Consider the following 25,916-nt stretch of genomic DNA (forward strand, 5'->3'; position numbering starts at 1 on the left):
TGAAAAGATAGTCTGGAAAAGACAGCAGTTAGTGCCTTGCTCAAAAGACATGCATGAACACGAGAGATCCATGGGGAACTCTCTCTCCATATTGCTAATGGATAAAACCTCTTTATACTGTTGAGATAAGACACATTTTCTTCAATTTCTAGAACAGTGGCCAAAACGGAATTTTTCAAAATTTTCTGAAATGGAAACCAAATTATTTAACGGTTAATATTAGATTCAGAATGCTTTTGAGAGTCATAATTACATAAAGTCCTAGAAGGGTCTTCAATATATAGAGTGTGTATATGCGATATGCACACATTTACAGAGTTTATTTTCTGCCTCTCCCACTTAAAATGTAAATTCCTTGAGAATAATGACTATATGTGTGTGGATACGTGTGTGTTTGTGTGTGCGTATGTGCGCATAATTCATTTTCTTATTCTGGTTCCTACATTACTTTGCATTAATTTAACAAAACAGTACAGGTCTGCCACCCCTCTCTTTCTTTGTCTCTTTCTGTCAACACTATCAACATGAGAACAAAAACAACGTGTGCGCCTGTAACCTGAGGGTTCTATTAGTCCTCAAAGGTGACAATGTTTTCTTATCTTCAAGATCATCTACCCATAGAATCGAGGATAATGCCCCGCCTAGCGGGTCTCAGTAAAGATTTCTTGCATTGAGTTGACTTGAACTCAGGACCCGGTTCTACAGTCTGTAAGCCGAAAGTTGCCCTAGTGACGTGCTCAGTAATACATGTTGTGCTTTGAGAATAGAAAACATTCCTTTTCCTCAAATCCATAGACAGTCATCTTAAGCTCAAAGACTCCTGTTCATTTATGATGATTCTAGAATACCGATGAAAAAAACTGAGGGAAGGATCATATATGTCTCCACAAATATTTGCTTTATTGTGAGATGAGAAGAGAGTCAAGGAGGACCTATTTTTCCTTCCTGTGAGCACCGTTTATTTTATTTTATTTTTCCGGTGCTCATTTTCATCCTCTTCAAAAGGAATTTAGCAGCCAGAGTTTATGGATGAAATACTATTCATATAAGTTCCTCTGGAGGCTTAATCATCAACACAATGCCTTGGAACCACTCTAGTCTTCTTTTCTAAATTAAACATTTGTGTCAACAACAAACACAGAAAGTACAAAATGTTTCTGTACTCCTTCCACATCAAAATTACCTCCTACGGGAACTAGAAAATGTGTGTCAATGTGAATTACCATCTACAACAGCTACTCGCCTGGCCGCTCAGGGGTCTTGTACACAAAGGGTGAGCGAGGGGCGTGGGGAGGCTACAAGACGTCGCTGCCCCGCCTGGCCAGGCGATGCTCGTCCGACTAGCCTGCCGGGGAGTGGGGACAAGGAGCAGGCTTAACTTGGGGCTCGGGATATTTGAATGCCGCGGAAATTGTCGTTCTACCCCGACGGGTGAGGGAGCGGAGAGCGGAGTGCGTGCGCGAGCTGAGTGAGTGCTTACGTCGCAGCGAGATCTGTGCTGGGATAATTAGAGAGGAGTTGGGCTGTGCCGAGTCCTCTTTTAGCAGCGGCAGCCGGAGCCGCAGCAGCAGCAGCAGCAGCAGCAGTAGCCCGGAGGGGCGCGCCTGAGTCCCGCCACCCGGGCGCGCTCGGGAGAGGCCCGCGCCCAGTTGCAGCCGCCCCGCAGGACCCCGGCCCCGGCGGCTCCGGGCGCACAAAGGCGGCGGCCGCCCGCGTGGCCTTCTCCATCCCGGCGTTCGAATCCCGCTCCCTCCATTCTCCTCTCCCGAAGGCGAGGATGGCAGGGCCGGGTGAGGACCTGGGACAGCGGTGGCCCTAGCCGTGCACCCCCACCCCTTCTACTGGGAGAGGCAGCGGGCTGCTTGCGGACGATGTGGCCACGGCTGCTCCCCAGTGCGTCTTCGGCCCGGGTCCCCGCTACTGCCTCTCTTCTCTGCTTGCTCCATCCCACCGAGAGGAGTTGATGCTGCTGCCGCCGACGCCGCTGAAGCCGCGGCTGATGGATGCCAGGGAGTGCCGCATTGCTTAGCGTCCCCGCCTCCGGGTGTGCTGGTAGGAGCCGGCTGCTCTTTCTTCTCTCTTGCTTTGGGGTTATATAGAAAAGGTAGAGACATTTAAATTTTATTCTCCACTCCTCTTCTCACCGACCCCCCCCCCCCCCCCCCCCGCTTTGAAACGTACGTTCCCACCTCTTCTCCCCAACCCCCCAGCCCCAGCGGCAAGTCCCATGAGATAAACGGCTAGAGGGAGGCAGAAGTTGGGGGTGGGGGTGGGGGGAGCCCACGCTGGTGCCAAAGCCACCAAAAACCGTTCTGGTGCCTTATGAGATCACGGTGTATCCAGGAGGGGAGGCGGAAGGTGCGCTCTCTGCAGCATCTCCACCTAATTGGATCATAATCATTTTAAATAAAATCCCACAAATGTCTTAAAAATAGCATATTTGAATAAGCAGAAGGAGAAATAAGCTCCTTTCCCCTCTTCTTTTTTTTCTCTCTCTTTTTTTTCTCTGGCGAAGACGCCCTCTCCCCGCCCTGGAGCTCAGCGCTGAAGAGCCACCTTATTATTAATCAGAATTCCCATCGTTATCCTGGCAGGCGCATCCTTCAGTGGGTTCCGCAGAAGCATCACAGAGCTGGGGCTGAGATGTGCGTGGGGGTTGTTTGTGTTACATCTTGGAAGAGAAGAGTACAGTACCAAGATCAGCGCCAACTGTGCTGGGTGCGATTAGGGGTGTTTTGTTAGGGGAGAGAAAGGACAAGAAGAGGAGTGCTGGGTCCGCCAAAGGTCCACATCTCTTTAAAGAAAAGAGAAGAGGGACCCGAAGTGGGGCATTGTTTTTAGCGAGTGGAGAAAGAAGTTTATATAGCCCACAGAAAAGCTGTGGGAAAGCAGGAGCAACAGGGTTTTTGATTGGACACCAAGACAAATAATTTCCTGTAAAGAAGACGAAGCAGGCAGCTGCGAGATCTGGAGGCCAGAGTGTGGTGGTGGCAAGTGCCAGGTTTGCTGTGGGACGGTCAGCAAAAGGAAGGGAAGGCTCAGGAACAAGCAGAACAATGACTCATTTACAAGCTGGTCTCTCTCCTGAGACTCTGGAGAAAGCTCGCCTGGAGCTCAACGAGAACCCGGACACACTGCACCAGGACATCCAGGAAGTGAGGGATATGGTCATCACCAGGCCGGACATTGGATTTCTGCGCACGGATGATGCCTTCATCTTACGCTTCTTGCGGGCCAGGAAGTTTCATCACTTTGAGGCCTTCCGCCTTCTGGCCCAATACTTTGAGTACCGGCAGCAGAACCTGGATATGTTCAAAAGCTTCAAGGCCACTGACCCTGGCATCAAGCAGGCACTGAAGGATGGCTTCCCAGGGGGCCTGGCCAACCTGGACCACTATGGCAGGAAGATTCTAGTCCTCTTCGCTGCCAACTGGGATCAGAGCAGGTAAATCCTCAATCCAAACTTGCACAAGGGATATTTTTACTCTCCCATTTTCCAAAATTTACCCTGAATAGTCTCATAGTTTTACAGCTTTGATGTTTTTCATTTGGCTGGGAAAAAAGAGAAATTGGAACTAAAAAATGAGCTTTTGGTGGGTGCCCCTGGGAGTGGGAGGAGGGCTTTTATTTTTATCTTTCACACTCTTTCTTCACTAGTACCCAGTTTCTACTGCAGCTGTAAGTGCTTCCTGAACCATATTCTTGTGCTGCAATCATTCAAATTCTAAATAAAGCTGCTAAATTTTTTACCTTTTGAATAAGTCTACTGTTCTGTTGAGAAATGAGTATAAGAATGGAGACAACGTCTCCTCCTTCCTCCTTAAGAAATTCTTAAACTAGATTCATCATCATCATCATCATCATCATCAACATCATCATCACCTCCACCACCATCATCATCATCTCTCTCCTTAGTACTGAGGTTTTATTTTTAAGAATGCCTGGCATTCAACCAAGATCAAATAGTTTTATAGCTTGGGAACTTTTCTGCTTAGTGATGTGTAGACGAAGGAATAATATCATGAGTGTCACTTCAACGAAAAGGAAGAGTTGTAGCCTCTGTCACTGAGCATGCCTACTGACACTGAAAATAAAGGCTGACTGGTGTGCTTGCTCTACACCTGTCACTGATCTAAAGAATATGTTTCCTGTCTGATGTGATTTTTCATCTTTTGGAAGGAAGTGGAAAATGCTCAGATATGCGAGTTGGTAGGCTTTATGAGGTCTCTTGCTTTTTAATGGGAGAGAAATAATATCCTTATTTCACCTACGTTATAATGGAAGAAGGCAGAGAGTGACCCTTCTGCTGCTTCAATCAGAGTTATTTTCTCAGGCTGAAAGAAATAAGAAATCATAAAAGGCTTTTGTGTAGGGTAGTTTCAATTAAGTTCAACGTTAAATATATTTCATGGAGCTTAAAAATGTTACCAGAACTCTGAATCATAAGAAGCTGGTTGTTAAAATATTGGTGTATTTTTAGTTCTGTGAATGGTGACTTTGGATGCATCTGGTTAGTTTAAAGCAGCTCTGGAGCAATTGTAACAGACTTTTACTTTCTTACAGCGAGAAATCTTATAGGTCTTATAGCTCTCTAGATAGGCTTCTCAGAGTCTTAGGATCTTAGGATGTAAATTAATGTTTTCACCAGGTTTTTACTCTTTCATTGGTCACATTTTCTCTGTAATTCTAGGTTGAGAACTACTCTGATTAATTTTTAGGCAAATATAAAGACAAACTACTACCTGAAGAATCATAAAGCTAAGAAACTCATAGAGAGAGGCAGCCATTGAGGGGATGGAGTTCTGTTACTTACCTAGGTTAGTTACAGAAATCTTACTCCACTTTTTATCTGGTATCAAAGTTTAAAGGACCATGAAATGCCATCATTTGACCACAGTTTCTCTTTAAAAAGTTTTTATTTTTTTATCTGCCACATGTACATTGTAAGGTCATGCAAACCAATTGTTGTATGTAACAAAATTCAAAAATTTATTCATGAAAGAACCTAATATTCCATATGTCAGTTAGATTGGAACTTTATTGAGCTACAGTGAAATGGGAGCTGTGGAAATTTTATATTTAAACGTGTCTCGAAGTCTGTTAAAGACATGACTAGGGGGACGGATTGCATTCAGAGAGACATGCATAAATGTCAGACCTATTTTCGTTTATTTCGGTAAGTGAACTAATATTCACACTGATTCATAAACTTAATTAAGATGAAAGTCACTTATAGTTCTCATGTATATGGGAAGTTGATTATTTCAGATTTACTAAGGAAACTATGTTTTAGTTGCCTATCTCATGCTTTTGTATAAAGGATAACTTACTAGTAATCAAAGTCTATCCCCCTGGAAATCTACAATGGGAGGAGATTTATTAATTGCTATACATAAATTTTTATTAAATCTACACAAAATCTTAAATATTAAAATTTTGTGTGTATGAAATTAAAAATGAGAAGCTATGTCCTGTAAAAATACCCTATCAGGACCTATAGACTAACAATTGTGAATTTTATTTCTATGGTTGGAAATGAACAGGTATAATCAAGAAGTTAGAGTGTATCAAGGTCAAAAGGTGTGCAGTTATTTAGAGCTTGTTTAAAATTCAGTTAAGTTTCCTCCTCCTCTATTCTTTAAAAAAAAATGTCATTCTTTCCTCCTCCCTACTTTCCCCCCATCCCAGATCTACATAGACCCAATAACAAGGACTAGTGGATAAACAGGTCTATCCTCTTGGCATCCTCTGTAAATCTTAATCTTTGGGATACGGGCCTAAGAACTGCCCCGAAACCTGCAAGTCAGCTGCCTTTCTCACAGCACCAGGGTGTCACCAGCCCTTCTCCTACCTTTGGCCTGAATCCCCTTTCTTCCTCCACTCTCCAGAATCAAGTCTTATCTGACCTGACTACTACAAAAGTCTCAGCTATCTTCCCTAGGTGTTAAACTTGCCATTGCTCTGTTAGGTGGATATGACACTTGCCAAATTCTCTTGCTCCTCATCCCTCCTCTGTTTTGTGAATCAGATGTCTCCCCTTCCTGCGCTGATCGTCCAGTATAAACAACCTGGGTCTCTGGAGAAGACCGCACATCTGAACAGAATTCTGACCACTTTCCTTGAGTTGGTCAGTGAATTACCTGGTTTTCAACAACTTTTCAAAAAGTAGCATTGTTTCAAAGAAATAAAATAACATTGTTTTAGAGAAACAATAGGTGGGAATGTCCAGGATTACTCAGGGAAATTCCAGAAATGTGGTCGAAGAAAACAAGTTGTTTCCAACTTCCCAAAGGGAAAAGCAAGATTTTTTTAGTGAATTTTAAAAACTTTTGCAAAAACCTCTGAAATAATTGATCTGTATAACAAAATAAGACCAAGCCTTACATTATATTTATAATAGCACCTGAGCTTGAGTTAATCCTCAATAAATATTTGAGTTTAATTGAGCTATGCATTTTTTTTAAAGAAATGAATTCTAATTAGGAAGTTATCTGATACTTTCTCCTATATTAAATTTGTAGGACAGTTTCTGTGCTCCTCAGGAGACTGGAAACAGTAAATGTGTGTGAGATGGTGACTATAAATAAAATAGCGTCTCTTTCTACTGCAGAGTAGTGCAGGTCAGTTTCAGGTTATTGCAAAGAAATGGACCATTTCCAAAGCCTTTACAAAAGACGTGGAATCTTCAAGAAGATAAAGCTCAAATAATAATATTTACAGTGTACTCACCTTCTAATAAATCTAAAAACCAACAATCGAAATACTGAAATGTTAAAGTGACTCTCAGTGTGGTCTGCGGTTTTTTAAAAAAAGAATAGAACAGGCTCAGATGATTTATTACATTTGTTGAACAGGCTGTACCTTGGAAAAGCTTCAAACAATTCTATCTCCTTGTCTAGCATAATTTGTGAAAATAAAAGTAAATTCCACAAAATTAGAAACGAGTGGATTGCTGTGCTACATCCATGGGATGCGGTAGCCTTCTGTGCATTGCATGCAGTGTTTCTTTCTTGAGTGACAGTGTCCTGCTTAGGACTTGGCAGGTACCTCCAAATTGTCCACCTGATTTCAGCACCAGAGTGTGAGGATAACGCACCATGAAGCTAGAAGAAATAACATTACCTTAAGAAAAGGAAGTTTGGAATGAAAGTAGATATGGTCTAGACCCTAGGGCATGAGAGCAGATATCTGAGAAGTTGAAATCCACTGGCACCTTATCATTGGGAGTATTCATGAGTTAAATTTGTGTCACCTGAAACAGAATAATGACATGTAGTCTGATAGCTGGCCTGTAATTTGTCAGTCAGCCTGCAAATTTTACCTTATTAAACTTATAAAGGAGTTCTCCATACTTTAGTACAGGAAGCAACCATTTCTCTGGAATCTGAGTAATAGCCATTATAAAACAGTTAAATACAGCTGAACTGAAATGATTCTTGATATAGTGGCAATTCAGAAAGTACAGACCATCTTGCACTATGTTTGGCTTGTCCTAATGGACATTGATTATCACTTACAGTACTGAAGCTCTAGAAGGGTTCTGTAGAAGACTGACTGGTCAGACATTGCTATGGTCCTCTAACTTATCCTGGAATTTGCCTAAAAGACATTGTTTTCAGTTTGTTCCTATTACGTGGATTTTTCATTAAAAAATAAAATATTAAAGAAATGATCACCTATTTGCAGCTTCAGATTGAATTATGATTATGCTCCCATTTATTAAAATAATGTGGGCATTCTCCAGATTAAAATAAGGTTATGATGATTATAGATTAAAATTTTAAAAATAGCCATAGACTATACAGGTTTGCTTTAATCCGAGGCACAATGCTTTACTCTTCTCTAGAAGTAAACTAAAATAAGGTAAGACAAAACAAAGTAAAAATGACTAGGAACAGATTAATACAGTCAAGGACAATTAACTAGATAATTAGGGAGAAAAACTCATACTCAGTAATCTTGAAAAAAAAGTTGGCTTAATATTTTTGGCCTGATTTTTCAAGGCTTCTTGTCTCAGTTTATTAAGGTAATAAAATCTTCCTCAGCTTTTTGCTTCACAGTGTTAGATATCTGGGCAGGGTCAGGAATCCTTACCTGCAAAATCCTGGAGGTGTTCTTGTGCTGTGCTATGGGTGGATCTTGAGATGAAGTCAAAACTAGCAAAGGCAGGCGTGGATTCCATGGGGTTTCTGTCCCAGCAGGGCTTCAGTGTCGCCTCCTCATAGGGAGACCCTTAACAAATATTCTGGAAACTGCAGCTTATTCCAAACTATGCCCTTGGTTCATACCATGGAAAATGGGGGATAGAAAAACTTTCCTGAGAAATCTTAGTGGCATATTGGGACAAATCTCTGAAAAAGTAGGACAGTCCCTAAAAATTGGGGCAATTATGCAGTAATTAGTGACATAATCCTGAAATAATAGCAAAGACCAAGAGTGCCAGCCTTCAGGAGGATGTTGATTGAGGCTGGCCTGAACCAGGCTATGTTCACATTTCAAATACGCAACTTTAAACAAAGTTGAAGAGAAGCAAAGGATTTGAGGTCACTACAGGGCACCGAAAGGATGCCTCGAAAGTAGTGTTAAAAGACATTTTAAAACATGACCCAACAGTTAGCAAGTTAATAAATTATCCTTAGTAAATTAGTACGTTTCCTCCATCCTGGCAAAAGATTGAGCTCTTTTGCATCACTGAGGGCAGGTACATATATTTCATTAACATAATAAGCGGCACTATTGACATGAGGGAGAGGATGTCCCTGTATGTTGGGTCTTTATAACATCAAGTAACAAACTGAGCAAATGGTACTTGATTCAAATCACTTTTTTTAAAGTACACTTTAGTTGAGTATTGGCTATGTAAATAGAAATTTAGTAGATGCTAGGGCAAATAAAGACACATAATACATTCTTTATACCATCAAGGGACGTACAACCTCTCTGGGAAGCAAAAACATGAAAAGCTTTTAAATAACTACCAGGGACGTTGTAAGTTCTGAATGACGGTACTGTTTGCCAGTGCTGGAAGTTCAAGGCAGAAGTGCAGCTGCTGGCTATCCCGTGCTGTACAGAGAGAGCATCCCTACTTCATTAATGGAATTCAACCTTTTATTGTTCCATTTTAAATAATTAATTAATTACCTCGTTCATTCAGAACACTTTGATAGCATGTGTTATGTGCCAGGCACTCTTAAGAACTTCACAAACATTGACTTATTAAATCTTTATCGTGATGATACAGGGCAGGTCCTGTTAATATCCACATTTTTCTGATGATGAAATGGAAGCACAGTGCGGTTAAGTATTTCACCAATGACCATACAACTAGTAAGTGAGTTGGTCAAACTTTTTTTGTGTGTATAGACAGTTACCAACATAAGTCTAGGGAAAAACAATTAAATACAATTCTATTGAAAAATCAAGCTCTGATAATGAAAAGAATTCCATCTATAGTTTAGAAAATCTTGATTAAACATCAGAGTACAGACAGTTAAAAACGGAAAGTTAAGTTGCTAGAATAAATCTTCTGAAGGCAAAGACTGTAGTAGGCCAACACTTGGCTTTGAGTATTCTGCCCTGAAAAGAAGAGTTGCCTTTCTGATACATTTATATTTTTCTAGCACAGTTCTGTTTTGTTTTATTTTATTTTGGTGGTAGTAGGTGCACTTTTTTCTTTTTTCAAAGAAAGACATTTTTCCTCTAGGTGTTTCATTTCTGATGATTCTCTTGTCTTCACTCACCTACATTCCCACAGCCTCGCTCAGACAGCTCATCTTCTTTGCTCAGGGATACAAGCCAGACAGATGGATGTTCCGGAGTTCATATTTTCTCTAGGATTTGTAGACTTTACCTCTTCCCGTCTTGACTCTTATGAATGTCTTGTTGCTTTTCCTTCACTAAAGCCCCTGCTGGGGCCAGGCTGGACTGTGCCCTGGTACCTGGCGTGGCGCCATGTTGGTATTGATTTCCTGATCTATCTTGTGACACACGTTATGCCACTGAGACATGAAAAAACAGAACAGCTATTCATCAAACTCTGTTCTAAGTATAAGGCACCATAGGGAATGGAGAGAAAGACTCGACTTCTCATCTAGGCTCCCTGCTTTACTCCACTGGTGATTCTGGGCAAACTGTTTAAATTCTCTGAGACCCTGAGTCTTCATCTCTAAAATTCTCAGACCTCATCTTTGTCCTCATCTCCAAAGTAATAGGAACAAAGTCAGCACAGAGACTATGGGCTTGTTTTGGGATTAAGATAATGCATTTGAAATTGCTTTGGAGATCTTAACTGATTACATAGATAGAGGTTTTATTATTAGGACCACTCAGTAATATAAAACACCTAGATGTGCTCATCAGCTTTATCGTTAACGATACCCTGAAGCTTTAGTAAAGGTAATTCTTTTCCTTCATCACTCCCCCTAGCACCTTTCTGACAGGAAGTGCTTCAGACGTTAGAAAACTTGACAATGAAAACTGAGGGGCGGGGACAGCCTTAATGAAGAATTTAATAATGGCTGATTGATTTAGTGACAAAGGGAGATTTCCTGCTGTTGTGCTGCTCAATGTGATGCCAAGATGCCAGTTCTTCCCTGTCAGGCTGAAAGAAAGGGTTAGAAGGTAGGAAGAAAATGATCTGTTTGTGATTTCAGTTCCTCTGCACTGATTGTAAATTGTGGTAGAGGATGAGATGCTGTGAACCCCAGGAGAGAAGCACAGGCCGGGTAACCCCGAAAATCCTTACCTAGCCAGAAGAAGCTTCCCTGCTCTTGATTGCACGGGTAGTAAATAGGACATATGGGTATCAAAGTCTTCTCCATGTGGTTTTTACAAGTTATGGCAGCTCTGATTTCTTTCAAGAGCAATGGTCTACGTAACCTGGTGTCCCACTTGTGAAATTCCTCACTAGTGTTATTGTTCCTTCTTACTCCATGCTATGCATCATCTTCTCCGAGCTGATTACAGATTCGGGCTTTACTTGATGCTATTTTGGGAAGCACGAGCTGGAGTCAAGAGCTGCATTAATGTGCTAGTTTGTTATTTATGGCTTTCTTCCAACATACAAGGGAAGAATAGCAATGGTGGAGCTCCTACAATTGCGGTGTAAACCCCAAACACGGATTTGTGTAATACTTATTGTAGTGAACTCTAATTTGTAGATTATAACAGTTAGAAATAATTTCAAAGAGGAGTGAAGGTAGGATTCCTTAAGATATAAAGTTCATGAAAAGTTCCTTTTCTTTGAAAGATATTTTACAGACTTTGGCAAAGTCTCACGTAATAGTGTTCGGCTTAGGAATAGCCCGCTGAGCTGCTAATGGTGGTAATGTGACATGTTTGACAACAGAGGACTTGAGTGTTGAGAATGGTTTTGACCTGCCCTTTGAATGTGGTTAGCTAGGATGTTTTTATGTTTCTTTTCTTAAACTTATACATTAATGTGATTTATATAAAGATCATTTAGTTCTCTTCTTAGAACAAGATATTAAATAAAAAACTTGGTTAGATTTACTCTTGAAAACTTTGCAAACCTTTTTTTGTTCATTGATGATCCTGGGATTGGCCTTATTTTATTCTTTTATTCTTATTTTATTCTTGGAAAAAAATATATATATATATATAAATTTTTCTCTTGATTTGGACACAGTTTTTGAAAACCATACTTAAAGTGTGTTAATTAAAACAAATTGCCTCTTATTTTCAGCTTTTACTGGTGCCATGGTTTATTCTTACTGTGTACAATACATCATCCTTCCAAAGCCGATTTCAGATTCAAGTTTTACTTAATGCTATTTTAGTATTAATGCTATTTGGTATTCTTAAAGGTACCACAAGAATGAGTATAATGAGAGGAATGTTCTAAGTTGGCCTTTTCTAATTTTTAATTTTCTTTCCCATGATATTATTATGAATTTCAGAAATTAAAATGAATATTTTTTGAGGGGGAGTCTAAATTTTAACCAGAGATACAGCCTTGCTGCTCCAACTTTCCAGTCTTTGTAGGTTTATAGGCTTTTGGTCATAACACTGTATTAGCGCATTATGTTTAAAAAGAAGGTAGGCCAACGCCGAAGTGACAGATAAAGGTATTCAGTCATACACGTATCACAGATCTAAAGACAAATAAGAAATAGAGCTCTACAAAAAGTTTTGTTATCTTCTTAAAAGATCTTATTATGTATTCAGGAAGTATTTTGGGATGCCACATTCTTAGGTCTATAAATAGCCTGTAAACCTTCCAGAAATTTAAAAAATAATCTCTTGACCCTTGCCTTTTCCACTAGTAATGAACTATCTAATGCCTATCATTAACCTTTTAAGTAAAACGTACAAACAATATTCTTCAGTTCTGATTATACCTTACCTAGTACATTATGTCTATGGTTACCATTACAACAAAACATATGCTATGTGTGTATTCTAACCACCATTTACTGAACACCTGCTGTATACCTGGCATTATTCAAATATTTTCACTTAGATACTGTCTTTGAATTGAATTCTCTTCCTGCCCCCGACCCCTGCCCCAACCTCCACCACTGCCAGTGAGATAATCATAGGTATTTCTATTTTTTCATACAAGAGAGCTGATCCTTGGAATTATAAATCAACGACATGTCCACAGTTGCACAGCTAATGAGGGAGGGCAGAGATTCCATCATGGAGTCTTCTGACACCATGCCCCAGGCTTGATTAATGCTGGGATCCTAAAGAGATTCTCTTCAAACTACTGATCTTGCAGATGAGAAAATGGGGCCCAGAGAAAGTGAGAAATTGGCTTAAGTTTCGCTGTTAATTATTCCTTCCTTTCTGAACTACTATGTTTTCTCTATTCGCCTCCAAATGTTTTTAAAATTAAAAATAGAACTACTCCCTCATATGTACTCACTGTCTCCTACTGTCTTCCTGGTGAGCCCGTCACTTCCTCTCAATGCCAGTGCTTTCTACTCTTTATCCACCACCCTCCCCATCCCACCTCTTCCCTGAGGTCAGGAATTTTTTGTCTAGCTTTTTCTGGACCTCTCCACCTGAATATCTGAGGAGAAAAAAACTTGAAATGCAGGCTGCCCCAAAATTGAAATTGTTAACATCTTCCATAAATTTGCCGAGTCTTCTTAGAATGCTGGCATTCCCTTCTTAGAATAATTATCTCATTTTCCTTCAGTTCTGACTGCGTTATTTCCTTCACTTCTTTGAACATAGGATCTGTATGCTTTTGATTTCGGCATTTTTGAGCTTGACCTCTGTCTGAATTTAGGATCGACTTTTTCAAATGTTTACTTTGTATCTCTTTCTGGGTGTACTACAAACTCTACATTTCCAGCCGTCCCCAACTGTATCCTCCTTTTGCATTACTGATTTTGATTAAAGATTTTACCATTTACTCAGGCTCTGAAGCTAGAATCTGTGTGTCGTTCTTTACTCTTTCTTCAATCTTAGTCCCAACATCTAGATAAATATCAAATTTTAACAAGTTTAGCTCTGAAATCCTTCACAAATTTGTCTTCTCATCTTCATTCTTACTTCCACTGCTTTCGCTTGGGCAGTGTTTTAACCTACAGTTAGTGTCTTTGCACTCTAGTCTAGTCCATTTTACAGGAATGTAAGGAGCATTTATTGGGTTTCTACAACATGCCAGGCACTGTGCTAAGGAACAAGTAGAAAAAGATGAAGTCTCAACCCCTAAATTTGGATGGCCTGCGTTGTAATAGGTAAATTTTCCCTTTTGTTTTCATTCGTCTCCCTTTCTTTCTGTATGTCTCACATTTTCTTCTTTCTTTTATTTTTATGATACAAACCCAATATAAGTATTTAAAGTCTGTTGACATTCCTAACCAGAGCTGTTCACATATAGTGTTTTTGTTTATCGAATTCACTCCTTCAAAACTCGTTCTCAAATATGAAGATATGAAATGTCAGCATTACTGAAAGCATTCTTGAGGTATTTAAAACTACCACGCCTAGTTTTTAGGGTAATTGATGTGAGGCTTGAGAAAAATCATAGGAAGACCTAGAGGTAAAGGAAATGGTTGTAAAATATGAAACAAACTGTGTACTCTGTAGTTCGTTTTGGTAAAGTACACGCATGTTAAATTCTAATATGTCTTCTGAGTACATATAAAGTAAACCTCTTTTTTAAAAAAATTTTTAAACAAAATCATCTCCTTAAGACTCCTGAGGTTTTGTAAAGGGAATTTTAGTGCTGAAAACTATCTATAGTTTCTACAAAAGTGGTTGTCAGATTTAATGCAGTACTTTTCTGTTGCTGGTAGGTACACACTGGTGGATATTTTGCGTGCCATCTTACTTTCTTTAGAAGCCATGATTGAAGATCCCGAGCTTCAAGTGAATGGATTTGTTTTGATCATAGACTGGAGTAACTTCACCTTCAAGCAAGCTTCTAAACTTACCCCAAGCATGCTACGATTGGCTATTGAAGGCCTCCAGGTAAAGGTTTACAAATTACCCAGTTTCTTGGTCTCCCATGTTTGACTTCTCTTATCTAATGTGTTAGAAAAGCAAATATCTGCTTAAAGGATGATAAAAACAAAAGTTTTTAACAATTTTCAAGCACATCCACTAAAACACTAAATGAACAAAGATTATAGAAGAAAAACTGAGGATGTCGGCCTTTTAATAGTCGGGAGTTTGTGATCCTTGACACAAGCCCTCACTATGTCTAAAGATAAATATGGGTTACGACCTGAGATTTTTATCTTGATAATCAGAACAAGCAACACCTTTTGGATTTTGCTTACTAGCTATTTAGTCTAGCTTTTGTTTCTCTTTCCTTTCCTGTGGATATTAATTAATTAAATATTTGCTTCATTATTCCATTTAACTTGGTGAATTTGGGATATGATGGGCAACAAAACTCTTATGTTGCCTAAAAAACTATTGGAAAGTCAATCAATATTTTTTTCCATCTCTAAGGTACAGAATGACTGTTTTGAATTACTTCTCTAGACTTAATTGGGGTTTTTGGTGTTCTTTTTCTTTCTTTTTTTTGTTTTGTGGTGGAAGGGCTGTCACATGGAATCTGTATAGGAATGGTGTATCTTCCTGTGAATGACATTTAACTGGTTGGGAAAACCTGCTATTTAGGGGCATGTCATAAACCTACCAATGACGATTTTTTTTTAACTTTTAGGATGTCCTTCTTCTGCTCTCTCTCTACTTTGCTTCATACTACTTTGTATACAGTATTTATGTAATAAATTTAACCTTTTTAAAAAGGTTTACAAATTAACACTGGAATGATGTTATTCAGTGCTTATTCTCTGTATGTTCAACATGCATTTTAGAACTTTGCAAGTCAGTGGTTAATTTCTATAATTTTTACCACTGAAAATATCACTTTAAAAAAAAATAATGAATTCTATCTATGTCATTCATTAGGCCAGGATGTTAGACTTTTTTAAAAAAAGTTGAATAGCCACATTAGTCGGATCTCTGCTCCATGGTAATTTTTGACGGTGTCTAGCGGCATCTAAATTGATGGATGATGACCCCCTAAAAATGGGCCACTTCTCCAGGCAGCAGGACAGCTTAGCCAAATTGAACTCACAGTTTGGATTTTGCCTCTGGAGTGAATAAGACACACTGATCCTTTTTCTCTGCACAGGTTTTTCCTCATGCAGCCTTCCTGACTTGCTCTTGGTGAGTCAGCCTTGCTCCTGTTTTATCTTGAACAACACCTTTTTTTTAACTCCATAGAGACGGTTAATAAGGTTTGGGAGAGTGCACAAGATAACACATATTTGGAAATATGTATATCATGGAGAATTGGTCCTAATTCTGCCCTATTGCCAGCAGTGTATAAAGTGTTCTTCGCTTTGTAAAGAAAATGTGTTACCACCAACAATGTTACTTAACACAGAAAGGCAACCTAGCCTCTTTCATGTGGGATCCCTATTTAACTGCCTTTTCTCTTTGCAGTAGGGGTAGGCTAGGACTTTAGTTGCACGAAGGCCTGAAGAACTCATATTATTCCTAAGAAACTTAAAAACCCACCTCAGCAATAGACTCAGTACCTTGATATTTGCCAACTTACAAATTTTATGGAGACTTCGAGTAGTAATGTGATAAGTCATTGCAGGAAAAAAAGACAACTTGGATATATCTGAGAGCTTTTCCATTAGCCATGGCCAGTCTCAGAACGTCTTTAAGTGCTAAGTGTCAGCACAACAGGAGCTACAGTCAGATTAAACCTCTGCGCTCCTGTTAGAGAGGGAAGTGATCCCCGCCCTGCAGGGTCCTGTGCTGACTACATGTGGGGGACTGTCTTATCTGTAGTTCCCATAAATGCATCAGTCCCCTTTCCTTTCTCCTGGGATCCAGACTGAGTAAGTAGTGTTAATTCCTTCTCGTGCCAGTTGGGAAGCTACTTAAAAGAAGGTGACCTCTTCCTGAGAATAAATTGACATGTTCCTAAGCTTTAAACTCAATGTTTTTCTCCACTTCAAATTTATTTTTTAAATGTTCTTTATCTAGCATATCTATGTCTGTGTCCATGTCTATATCTACATCTAAAAACAATGGTAATTCTGAGTAGGAATATAAGGTATACTGAAAATGCTCCACCGTGAAATGCATGATTTCATATTTGGTCTTATATTGAAGTAACATTTTCTGACTTTTCTAATCAAGTCTCTCTTTTACTTTGCACTTACCATTTGAGAAATATTATTGTACATTGACTTCTGTTTCATGCAGAGCATGAATAAACGTTTTTTGAGGTTAACATAAGACCATAAAATGTTTGAAGTAAAGGTATATACACAATTTTAGGTCACTAAGCACAACTTCCACCATCACCAAGACCACCAACACCACTGAAATAATAAACCTGCTCCAATTAACCCAGTCAAGGAAATTAAGAGGTGAGAATATTTTTAATAACTCAGTGATAATTTATATCATGCCATAATTATACTATAATATGCTACTTTTATTTAGGCATCATAAAAAATTTTCTAGGTAGTTGAACCAAAAATAAGAAAGGCTACCAATGGGTCTAGTCCCAGAGAGGAAATTTACTTTAATGATGTGTATTGTTAGTGGGATGCATATGTGTTTTGAAGAGGCCCCATCTCTCTTCCTCTTGAGGTGACTGTATAACCTGTCTCTCTGTACATACCAAACCCCTTTTTCTTCAAACAAAAGTGTATTTTGAGTGACCTGGCTAGAAATAGCACCTGACACCTTGGATAAAGACACATAGATCATTGCTATCAGATGCACCCATGATCACAGTACAAGTTCAAGAGAGAGACAATGCCGCAAGAGTGGAAATAGAATGGGCTTTAGCAGCAGACAGACCTGGGTTTGGATGACAACCCTGCTACACATCAAATACTTGGGCAAATTATTTAACTTGTTTGAATCTCAGTCTATTCATTTATACTAATTTTAAAGGATTATGTTAGAAATGATACATCTTGCACCTAGCAGATGATATTAATGATCAAAGTAATTGATATGAATAAGCTCATTATTCAGGTGCCATTTTTTTTGCACATGTGCTGGTTTTCTTACAATTCAGTGACTACCTAGACTACGGAGATTTAAAGCTGATTGACTTTGGGGAGCTGAATAATATTATATTTTGTTTTTAGTGCTCAGATTGTAGATACACAGGTTGCATTTTTTTAAAATCACTTCACTGAGTAGTTAAATAGCATCTAAATATATTCATGTTAGATGCCAAATAAAATATTTTTTCATATTGGAAGCCAAACAGAAAATGAGATTGTTTCACCTGGGGAAAATTACTCCTTGTTTCTTTTGGGAGAAGGTCCAGGCACAATCGGAAAGGTGGTAATTGTGAAGATATTTTTGACCTTGAGAGATGAGCAGGAGGTTGCTAAATGACAAGGACAGGAAGAGCATTTTGGACAGAGAAGCTTTGGGGAGGTGCTTTGAATAAACATACGGCTATAAGGTGTTGAAAGTAAGTGATAAATCTGCTTTGATATGGCTACAGTGAGAAATGAAGTGAGGTGAATGACCAGAGATGAGCCAGGAAAGGCAGGCTGAGACCTGGGTCTATGAGATGGAGGATGGCATGCTATGTGGTTTGGCCTGTTTTTTGCAGACATGGATAAGTTTGGGAGAGGAAGGTGACCTGGTCTCCCCTCTGCCTTGAAACTATCGCTAGGGTAGAAGAATGGTCTAGGATCAAAGAAAGGTGTGGTTCGATCTAGAGAACCTCCACACTACCCCAGAGGTAATTCTGTTGATCTCATTTTGTAAGACAGGAAATGAAACTTCAGGGAGCTTAAGACACTTACTCAGATTTTCTCAACTGACATCAAGGCTTGAGTCTAGGTTGTCTGACTCCAAAGACCAATGTCTTTCCTGCATCTTGTTTCTATTGTCTCCAGGCTGTGACTAAGAAAAAGCAGGTAGACTCAAGTTAGAGTAACTTGCTCTCCCACACCAAAATCCTCACATTTTAATGCAGGTGAAATGTGTTTATTGGAATAGACAGTACAATGCTAACTAAAGAAGTCACAAATGGCTAGCCTGTGGCTTTGCACTTTTTTTGACACTGTATGGCAGAACCATTTTCTTCTTCCCAGTGAGTGGCCTCCTTGAATGATTGCCAGCCTCCTAGTTCCCTGTGTTGGAGGCCAGGAGAAAGGCACCTTTATGATAGCCAAGGATAACTTTTATCAGCGCAACCACAAATTGGTAAGCCACTCATGCTATCAGTCCAAGACAATTCTATATACTTTGTAGAACCTTCAAACATTTTTTTTCTTTATTTTCTAGGTAACACTGGTTTATAACATTATATAAATTTAAGGTGTACATCATTATATTTTTATTTCAGTGTAGACTACATCATGTTCATCATCCAGATTTTTTTTTAAATGAAAAGCATCAAATATTTTTACCAACACAGTGTAGTTCCTTGATAGATAATAGGCAACATCAGATATTTTTGTGCAAATAAAGTACTCAGACTTCATTGGAAAGAAAAGAGAAAGAGAAAATTGTCTTGCTGCTTACAGGAAGTTAATTGATTAGGGTAGTCATGGTAACAGGAAACATCTTAGAAAATCAATACAAGATTAAGTGGATGTGACTTGTAGACTCTAAGATAGCTGTCTAGGAAGCCAATTAAAACATGAAATGTTTGGAAATACCTGGACCAGCTTAGACCGTCTGAATTTACAGCGAAGTGATGTGCTTTTAACATATTTTTGGTCACTGTTGCTCTATTTTTATTTCTTCCTCGTAAAATATTGCCATTCTTAAAACTCTTTAGTAATGAAAAACTCAAACTCTCTTATGAATCCAGAATCTCTTATTTGCGAATTTTTTTTTAAACTCACCCTAACCCTACCTGTTTTTTCATTGTCCTTTGGATGTATTTATCTGCTATTCCCTCTTAGCTCTGTCCTGCCGTGCCTCTGTGCTTTTGCTTTCACAATTTCACAGGAATCCCCAAACTCCATCTGCTGAAAAGTACATAATGTAGTCAAGATGTGGCTTGCTGGCAAGGGGTTTGGCTGTAACAAGGAACTGAATAGCTCTGAATTGCTACATTAAGACTCAGATATAGGGCCATCACAAAGTGCCTAAATCAGTGCCAGATATTGTAAGAGCCCTTAGTAAATGGGACTTGTGAAAGAATATGTAATCAATTCACAGTACTTAATGCTGGCCCTTTCTTTTGACTCAAGGGTCCAGTGTTACAAGCAGCCAGCGATCTGCTTGCTGTGAGGGCTCTGGTCATTCATGTGGAAGGCAGAAAGTGCTGCCACTACAAACGCTGGCTCTGACTGTTTGGAAGCCCAGTCCTACATAGGGAATCTTGCCAAAAACAGAGGTCATGCTAATGACTTGGAACATCACAGTCCAAGGCTGGTGGGTGAGGAGCTCCATTAGTTTTAGTTTAGCATTAGTTTACTCAGTCCTCCAAATCCTACCAATTTCTGGCGGCTTTGAACTTGCACATGAGTGTGTGTGTGTGTGTGTATAGGATGGTTAAAGGAGAATATTAAAAAGGAACTCAGCGAGGTATTGAGTAAATTAGGGCTTCGTAATAAAACAAAAGGACTCTGCTTTGCAACAGTGTTCTTTGCAATGGTTGTTAACCTACCAATAGTTTTCAGGCTTATAACACTTCAGACAATAGCAGAAACCGCTCTCATCCAAGCTACCTTGTAAACTTAAGGCAGCGTTATGGTACATTGATGGGAGGGGGCTGAAACAATGCCTGTGTTTTTGAAAATGAACAGGCTCATGAGCTGTATTCATTCAGACAGCCTGGAGGTGGGAGTGCTTATTTCCACATTTTGTATGCACAGGCAGAAACCATACTGAGAAACAGTGACAAGGGCAGTATGTAAAAAAAGTGACATTTTGTTCATCACATGCATAGCTGTTGGAGCTAAGCGTGCTTCCTTTTAGTTGTTACTTAACCTAAAACAAAATGAGTGAAAATTCTAAAGTTGCTTTATTTCATGGTGTGAGAATGAGGTGGTTTTGCTGAGAGGTTTATCCTCCTGAAGTAGGACATTGGAAGTCTTTTAAATGCTGACAGTAGGCATGTAAAAGCTATATGTAATATCAGTTTAGCAAGCTAAGGATTATATAACCTTTGATAGTGGGCTTGGTTAATTCTGTGTGATTACATATATACACTCACATACACACATGCACGGCACATATATGTACATATATATCATTATTTTTTCCCACATTAAAATTGCTTTGTATTTCCTTTGATTAGCAGCTAAATCTGTTTAAAAAGTCTAGTTCTAGGAAGCAGGTGTCAACCTTGACAAAAATGAAGAGATGAGTGCTCTAATGTTACTTTACATGTACTTACTGAATTAAAGAATATCAGTAATTACCAATAAAATTTAATACCGCTAGATTTCAACCACTAACAAAGACACTGGTTATCATTTTGCTTCAAATAGCCAAATAATTGAAGCAACGAAAGGGGAAGAAGAAAATAACAATCTTTTGGTCTGAGTCATTGAGATAATGATAAATGAATAGGAAGTAATTATCCATAATGAAGAACTGAATGAACCACATGAGCTATTCCGCATTTCACTTTATTGGCTATGTTTAGACGTGTCCTTGACTAGAGAACAAAAAAGATGAGCAAGTGCAAGTTCTCTCTATTCTTTTTAGTTGCAATGTAAATGCATCTTGATATATCCTTCTCTCCCAGCGGAACTTCACTTTTTCGCTCTTGTCAAATCAAAACTACAAAATGTGGACATCCATTTATCTTTTTAAAAATTAGTTTTGATACAATGGAATACTGTTCAACCTTAAAAAAGAAGGAAATTCTGCCAGTTACTTCAATATGGGTGAAACCTGGAAGACATTAGGCTGAAGGAAGTAAGCCAGGCACAAAAAGACAAATACTGCATGATCTTACTTATATGTGGAACCTAAAAAAGTTGAACTCATGGTGACAGGGAGTAAAATGGTGCTTACCACAGGCTGGGAGGTGAGGCAGATGGGAAGATGCTGTCAAAGGACACAAACTTTCAGTTGTAAGGTGAAGAAGTTCTAGAGACCTAATATATGGCGTGTGACTATAGCTAATGTATTGTATACATGAAATTTGCTAAGAGAGTAGATCTTGTCATGCACACACACTCTCTCTCTCTCACACACACAGGTAGCTATGTGAGGTGATACACATGTTAATAAGCTTGATTGTTGTAGTCATTTTACAATGTACATGTATACCAAAACTTTATACTGTGCACCTTAAATATATAAAATTTTTATCTGTCCACCACATATCAATAAAGCTGGGAAAAAAGTTAGTTTAGAATCCTGGTGCCATCAGGTTTTCCTATAGATGTCGATAAAATTGGCATCCTTACCTTTCCAATGTCTAATCATTTTGCCTTCATAAATGTAACCTCAAGGACATCTAAATCCAAATCTTTTGAAATCTCAAATTAAAGTGGCATTTATTGTTCTTAAAATTTAAAATTCTGGTACCATATTGCCAGAATCTTGGAAGTGAGTGATTCTTCTGTCTCATCTATGGATAGCATTCTTGTTATAGTCTCTTAAAATTGATCTGGGTATTAAAATGCTTTTTATCTTTCATTGTAACTATTTTGAGGATCTGTTTTAGTGGGCTTAGTTTTCTTCACATAAACAGTTAGGGAAGTCACAATAAACTCATAAAAGGAATGCCTCCTTGGATTTATCCTGGGGTATTCTTTGATGCACAACTAATAACAGTGTATTTCTATGGCTTAAAGTCAACTGTATTTTGAAAGGCTCCAGTCACTCGGAATTTTAAGATGTGGGTGAGTGTGAGGTAGTTACATAAGATAATGATAACTGCTTTAAAAAAAATCCAAAATGTGTGCATTGGCTCAACCATCTCACCATGAAATCAAATAGGATGTTTTTGATCAGCAGATGGTGCTTCTCCTAGTAAGTCAGTGACCCACGTTCCTTCCACCTTCTTGCCCTGCCATTTTCTCCTTGTGGTTTCCAAGGTTACTTTGCTCAATTCCTTTCCATTTCTCTGTAAAGCAAAAAAGCATGGAGGATCACATGTGCTATGTTGCTTTGGGTCGGACCTGATAGCAGTGCACGGTGCTTCCTTTTGCATTCTATTGTCCAGAACTCAGTTCAGTGGACACTCATAACGACAAAGAAGGCAAAGAAATGTAGTCTAATTGTGAACCTGGGAAGAAGAGGAATGGTGGACATCTCATACTCTCTTTTACAAAACTTATCCCCTAAAATAACTTTGATTACTCTTCAATCAGCTCTTTATGGAATGTTTCGTTGATGTTTTCTGAAAGTAAAAGGTGATAATTAGTGTTTCAAGGAAGTTTAATTCATACAGTCAGGCACAAAGGAATAAATACATATTTCCTACAATTCACTTTATATACTGACTGCAATCTCTGTACCTGACTGGTTTTGCATAGGTAAGGGGACTGGCAATTTCTATGTACCTGGGTCACTATAGCTCCATCCCTGGAAGAAAGGTAACACAGCTGTGATTCAGTCACTTCAACTCCCACAAATTATTGTGACTCTCCTAAGATGAGCATTTCCAAACCTGCTGAATTTAAAAGGAGAAAAGATAAGTCATTTTTCCGTAGTCTTAAGACTGTGCCCAGGACAGCTATAGTGATGTTGTAGTTGCTTTGCCTTGAAGTTAGAAATCCTCTGAATTTGGGATTTAATTTTCATAAAATGAGAATAAGACAATTTTTGTATGAGATAGCCTAACATGAGAAACTCCAAGAAAAGAATATTAGCTGCTAAAATACCGAAAAGACTTCACTATAAAGTCTGGCTGCGTGGACTTAGAGAATAGAATCACCCAAGCGTTAAAAAGTAGAGTCTACAAGTATCACCATATTGTTAATATTTATCAAGTGCTTAAAATCAGTTGGAGTTTTACTTACTGTTTAGTCATAAGTTGAAAACATGCAAAAGTCAATATAATTTTAGTCAGTACAGAAATTAATAAATAAAAGTAAAAGTTATATCGTCAGTACCTGCTTTTCAGTCATATTGTGGACTATAAGGAATTCACTTTCCTCTTGAAGATATTCTAGGAACGCTTTACTTCATGTTATCATTTTTACCTCTTGTTTATTAGGTCTGTATTAACACTGTTATCCTAGAAATTTAAAAATTTTACTCTTGTGTTATATGAGCTGTTTATTGGATTTCATTTTCTCAAGTCTGAATTCTTTCTCTTTTCTTTCTTTTCTTTGTTTTGATAGATTCCATCTTAATTTATTTTTCACCTGAAAGAGTACAGGGGTGGTAAAATTGCTGAGCATTTGCATTCTCTAAAATGAGTTTATTCTGTTTTCACTTTTGGTTGATAGTCTTGCTAGATGTAGATATATTAGTTCAAAGTAATTTCCTCTTAGTACTTTGACATCATTACTTAACAGTTGTTAGGCATCTATTATTTATGATGAGAAGCCTGGCTTCAGAAAAATTCTTTTATTTTGTAGGTACCTGGACATTCTCTGTAAAAGATTTTAGGATCTTTCTTCATCTTTGGCATTTACAAGCATGCATCTGGGAACAGATCCGCTTACTTTTCATTTTTATTTTGAGATCATTGTAGATTCTTGTGCAGTTGTAAGAAATAGAACAGAGAGATCTCACATATGTTTCCCTCAATGGTAGTGTCTTGCAAACTATTGTACAATCTCACAACCAGGATATTAACATTGATATAACAGGGATGATAGTCCTGGCTGGCCACTCAGCCTTCTCTGACATCACACTGGTGGGGGATGGAGTGGCTCATTACAGCCCGGAGAAGGTACAGCTCTAGGCTCCCCTCTCACCCTCTGTTGGTGTGGGTGGAAATGAGGTCACATGTTTTTGTTTGTTTGTTTGTTTCTGTGGTTTTTGGTTATAGTAGAGTAATTATTGTCTAAAAGTTTTGTATGTCACTAGTATGCACCTTTCCTTGTTCCTTGTCTAGTGAGAGTGAGAGCAAGCTTTTGTTATGGCTGTTTTTGTCTGTGCCCATTGTAGTTCCCAGTTTCCAGTTTCTTGAGCTCTAAATCTGGGATATAGGAGGCAAAAAGGAACTCTCCACCATATCATTCCTTGGGTCACAAGGTCCCTAGCTGGTCTGCCTTCTCTTCACCTTTCAGAGTCTTATGTTTGTTTTATATATCATGCCCAGGTTTTTGAGTTATTCTTAATGGGAAGAATAAGGAAAAGTATGACTATTCCATCTCCTGGAAGTGGAAGTCAGGACCACGTATATTTTTTGTCCTCCAAAGTTTTATCAAATAATAATTATTATTTAATAATGTTTACCTCATTTAGTTTTCAGTTCTGTTGTACATTTATTATAATTTGTACTGTTTACTGTCATTAAATTTGTGGAGGGAAGTGGGCAAATTGTGCTTATTCTGGCTGCCTTGTTTACTTGGAATCTCTTTAACAACTTAAAGCCAATTATTGTCTAGTTTATGGTCACAGGATGATAGAAATGAAGGTCATGAGCCATAATTTTTACCTTTACATAAGGACTTAGGAGAGAAGTTATTATTCTCCCATGTGGTAATATTTTTTTGTTACTATTATGTTCTTTAACCTAAATCCCCAGAGATTTTTTTTTCCTGGAGTGAAATATGGAATACATTTATTTTCAGAAAATCAAAATTCCAAGGACTAGATTAATAATTCTTGGCGCATCATATAGACAGACCTGAGCTAAGACTCTAAAGCTTATTAAGCCAGCTTTATTTGCAACTGGGTAGTGATTCAGGCAGATAGGCAACTTAATAACCTGATTTCAAAAAAAGACCTTGGAGGGATGCCCCTGGTCAGCCCATTATCTCTCCTAAGATGGCTAAGGAAAGCACATTCTGCCTGACATAGGACAATGATGAGTTGCTACAGAGCTAGCAAGTAAACTACACTTAATGTAACTGAGGCCTGCTGATCCAACATGGGGTAGATGATCAGCCTCATAGTGGGTTACTGCATATGCTAAACTTAGAGAAGTAATTCAGTCAGTGAAAGGAGAGTCAAGGCACTCTGCTGTAAAGCGTAAGAGGCTGTTTTCTAGTTTCATAAATATTTAAATCTTTGGAAAGCCTTAACTCAAACAAGAGCTACAATGGCTTTAGTGCTGCATAGAAACTATCAAAGGAAGTTTAGGCTGAATTGAGCAGCACCATGGAGAGCTCCCAGAAAGTCAATTGCTGTGGTTTTTTTCTGCTTTGCAGTTCTGGTTTTCCCTAGTCATCCTGGCCTCTACAGGAATCCCCCCTGTACCTCTCAGAATAGGTTACAATCCCTGCAGAAGTAGAAGTTTCCTCCGTTACCCCTGAGTCTCATAGTTCATGTGTTTGAGTCAATTGAGCCAATTTTCCATGTGGCCTAAGGTGCTCCTTTTAAGATTTCTT

The 25,916-nt window shown here is 38.7% G+C and overlaps 1 protein-coding gene across 2 annotated transcripts in view; it reads left to right on the forward strand.

Annotated features, from left to right (window-relative positions):
* Positions 1 to 1,315: 1,315 nt before the first annotated feature.
* Positions 1,316 to 25,916, forward strand: part of CLVS2 (clavesin 2) — a 78,352-nt gene continuing 53,751 nt past the window's right edge. Inside the window, exons 1-3 of one of the 2 annotated variants that reach the window (XM_001504213.6) lie at positions 1,316 to 2,052; positions 2,516 to 3,445; positions 14,274 to 14,448. In XM_001504213.6, the coding sequence (XP_001504263.1) occupies positions 3,057 to 3,445; positions 14,274 to 14,448 (564 nt within the window). In that variant the 5' untranslated portion in view covers positions 1,316 to 2,052; positions 2,516 to 3,056. Of the gene's footprint in view, positions 2,105 to 2,515; positions 3,446 to 14,273; positions 14,449 to 25,916 lie in introns of both variants that reach the window. The other variant, XM_023651009.2, reaches the window with a different exon arrangement.

This window comes from Equus caballus, chromosome 10, assembly GCF_041296265.1.
Source record: "Equus caballus isolate H_3958 breed thoroughbred chromosome 10, TB-T2T, whole genome shotgun sequence".
NCBI classification, from domain to species: domain Eukaryota; kingdom Metazoa; phylum Chordata; class Mammalia; order Perissodactyla; family Equidae; genus Equus; species Equus caballus.